Raw genomic sequence first — 1,702 nt, 5'->3', positions numbered from 1 at the left:
AACCACCTGCTCAAATCCCTGCCCCGCTCGGGCAGCCCGGCTCAGCAGCCGCTCCCGACACACAAAAGTGCCCCGAGCCCCAAGGGCAGCGCCCGGGGCACAAACCCGGCACAGGAGCGCCTCTGCCCTGCGGAGAACAAGCAAGCTGCCAAAAATCCCCTCCAGCTGCCCTCGCTGCCGCTTTGCAACCAGCTTGATGCTGCACCTCCTCCCAGACAGGTTCTGCAGCCAAATGTTTCCCATAACAGCCCCAGAATGGGGTCGTTAGATATGTGGAGACCGTGGTAAAGTGTGCTTTCCGTTTTTGTCCTAACCTTAGACGCTCTCACGTATGTATCTTATAGATATGTTTCTTTAAAACACTTGTGGAGCAAATCTGTTCCTGTAGGTGTACTAAAGACCTGGGTACTTCAAACCGAAGTAAACCTATGTGTAGCCTGCATTGTAGAAGGCTGCTATTATTTCTTATTTATTTAATACATCTAAATTATTGTCTAGAATCCTCTCGTGCTCTTTAGTGTATAATAATGATATAGTTTTCTTGTCTTACATTCTAAAATAATTAACTTTCTATTAATAAAAATACAAGCCAATAAGCAACAAACCTCTCTGGAATCAAATTTACCTTCAGATCTCACATAAGCCATTGAGATCCCTTTGTTGGATAAAAGGGTAAGCAACTGGCCTCTTCTGCTTTGTATTTTTAATATCATCCCTGTGCAGTGTAGGAGATTCCAGTGTTGAGTCCTGTAAAAATGCTGCAATTATTAGGAGGAAAAAAAAAAAAAGCAAAAAAGGGAGAGACTTGGTCTGGACTTTTTAGGCTGTTTAGAAATGCTCTGTGGGTTGCTCACTCAGGCTTTGCTGTTCCCAGCCTGACATTGCTCTACAGCTTGTGAGGACATGTGTGTGTATATATATATATATATATATATGTTACATATAGTTATATTTAGGGATTTTCTTTTTGTTTCCATAACTAAAAGTTCTAAATAAACCTTTTGAAGATAACGACTGACATTTCTCCCGGCCTTGTCCTGTGTGCTCTGAATAAAGAGTGTTTGAGCATCTGCTTGGCTTTGCTTCTTTCACAAACTGTTTTTACTGGATGCAGTTGGAAGGGCTGGTTTGGGGGCTGCCCCTGACTCTGTGTAGGAAAGCAGCGTTCACCACACACACAGGCAGCCCTGCCTGCATCACAGGGACGCTTTATATGAAGGAAATAGGGAGCTGGCTTTATCAGGCTGGATCGATGCTTTAGCTTTTACTGATAACTGAGTCACAAAGATCATCTAGAGAGCAGAAGGTGAAATTCCCCGCAAACTGGACAGAGGAGATTGGGACAAATCTACTCACTTGCTGGCAACATTTGCTGCCCGTTTTTCATCTCAAAGGCAGTTAGAAGCTGCTCACAGCAGAAATAAAAGAGCAGGGAGCTCTTAAACAAACACGGAGCATACTAATGAACGGCCCCGCAGTTCAGGGGCTCATTATGCAGCGAGATCTATGGGATGAGGTGCTGAAGGAGTGAAAAGCGGCACCTCCGGGTTTAGCATCTTTTCCTGGGAAGCTTTCCCTTTTATCCAGCCCTCCCGAAGGCCATGAGGAGCAGTGGCAGGAGAAACAACTGGCCTACACCTGGCTGCAAGGAGGCAAGGCAGGTGAGACGTCAGGTAAAGCCACAGAATTGCACAGATCCAGA

At 45.4% G+C, this 1,702-nt stretch overlaps 1 protein-coding gene across 1 annotated transcript in view; it reads left to right on the top strand.

The window, feature by feature from the left end:
- The window catches only part of HES6 (hes family bHLH transcription factor 6), a 2,667-nt gene extending 1,596 nt beyond the window's left edge, over window positions 1-1,071 (top strand). Inside the window, exon 4 of the mRNA XM_031060708.1 lies at window positions 1-1,071. This exon is cut by the window's left edge and continues 122 nt beyond it. Coding sequence (XP_030916568.1) covers window positions 1-288 — 288 coding nt within the window. The 3' untranslated portion in view covers window positions 289-1,071.
- Window positions 1,072-1,702: the final 631 nt, after the last annotated feature.

This window comes from Geospiza fortis, unplaced genomic scaffold (assembly GCF_000277835.1).
Source record: "Geospiza fortis unplaced genomic scaffold, GeoFor_1.0 scaffold101, whole genome shotgun sequence".
In the NCBI taxonomy this organism is placed as follows: Eukaryota; Metazoa; Chordata; class Aves; order Passeriformes; family Thraupidae; genus Geospiza; species Geospiza fortis.
Note: the sequence above shows the minus strand (reverse complement) of the source record. Positions and strands in the feature narration are given on the sequence as shown.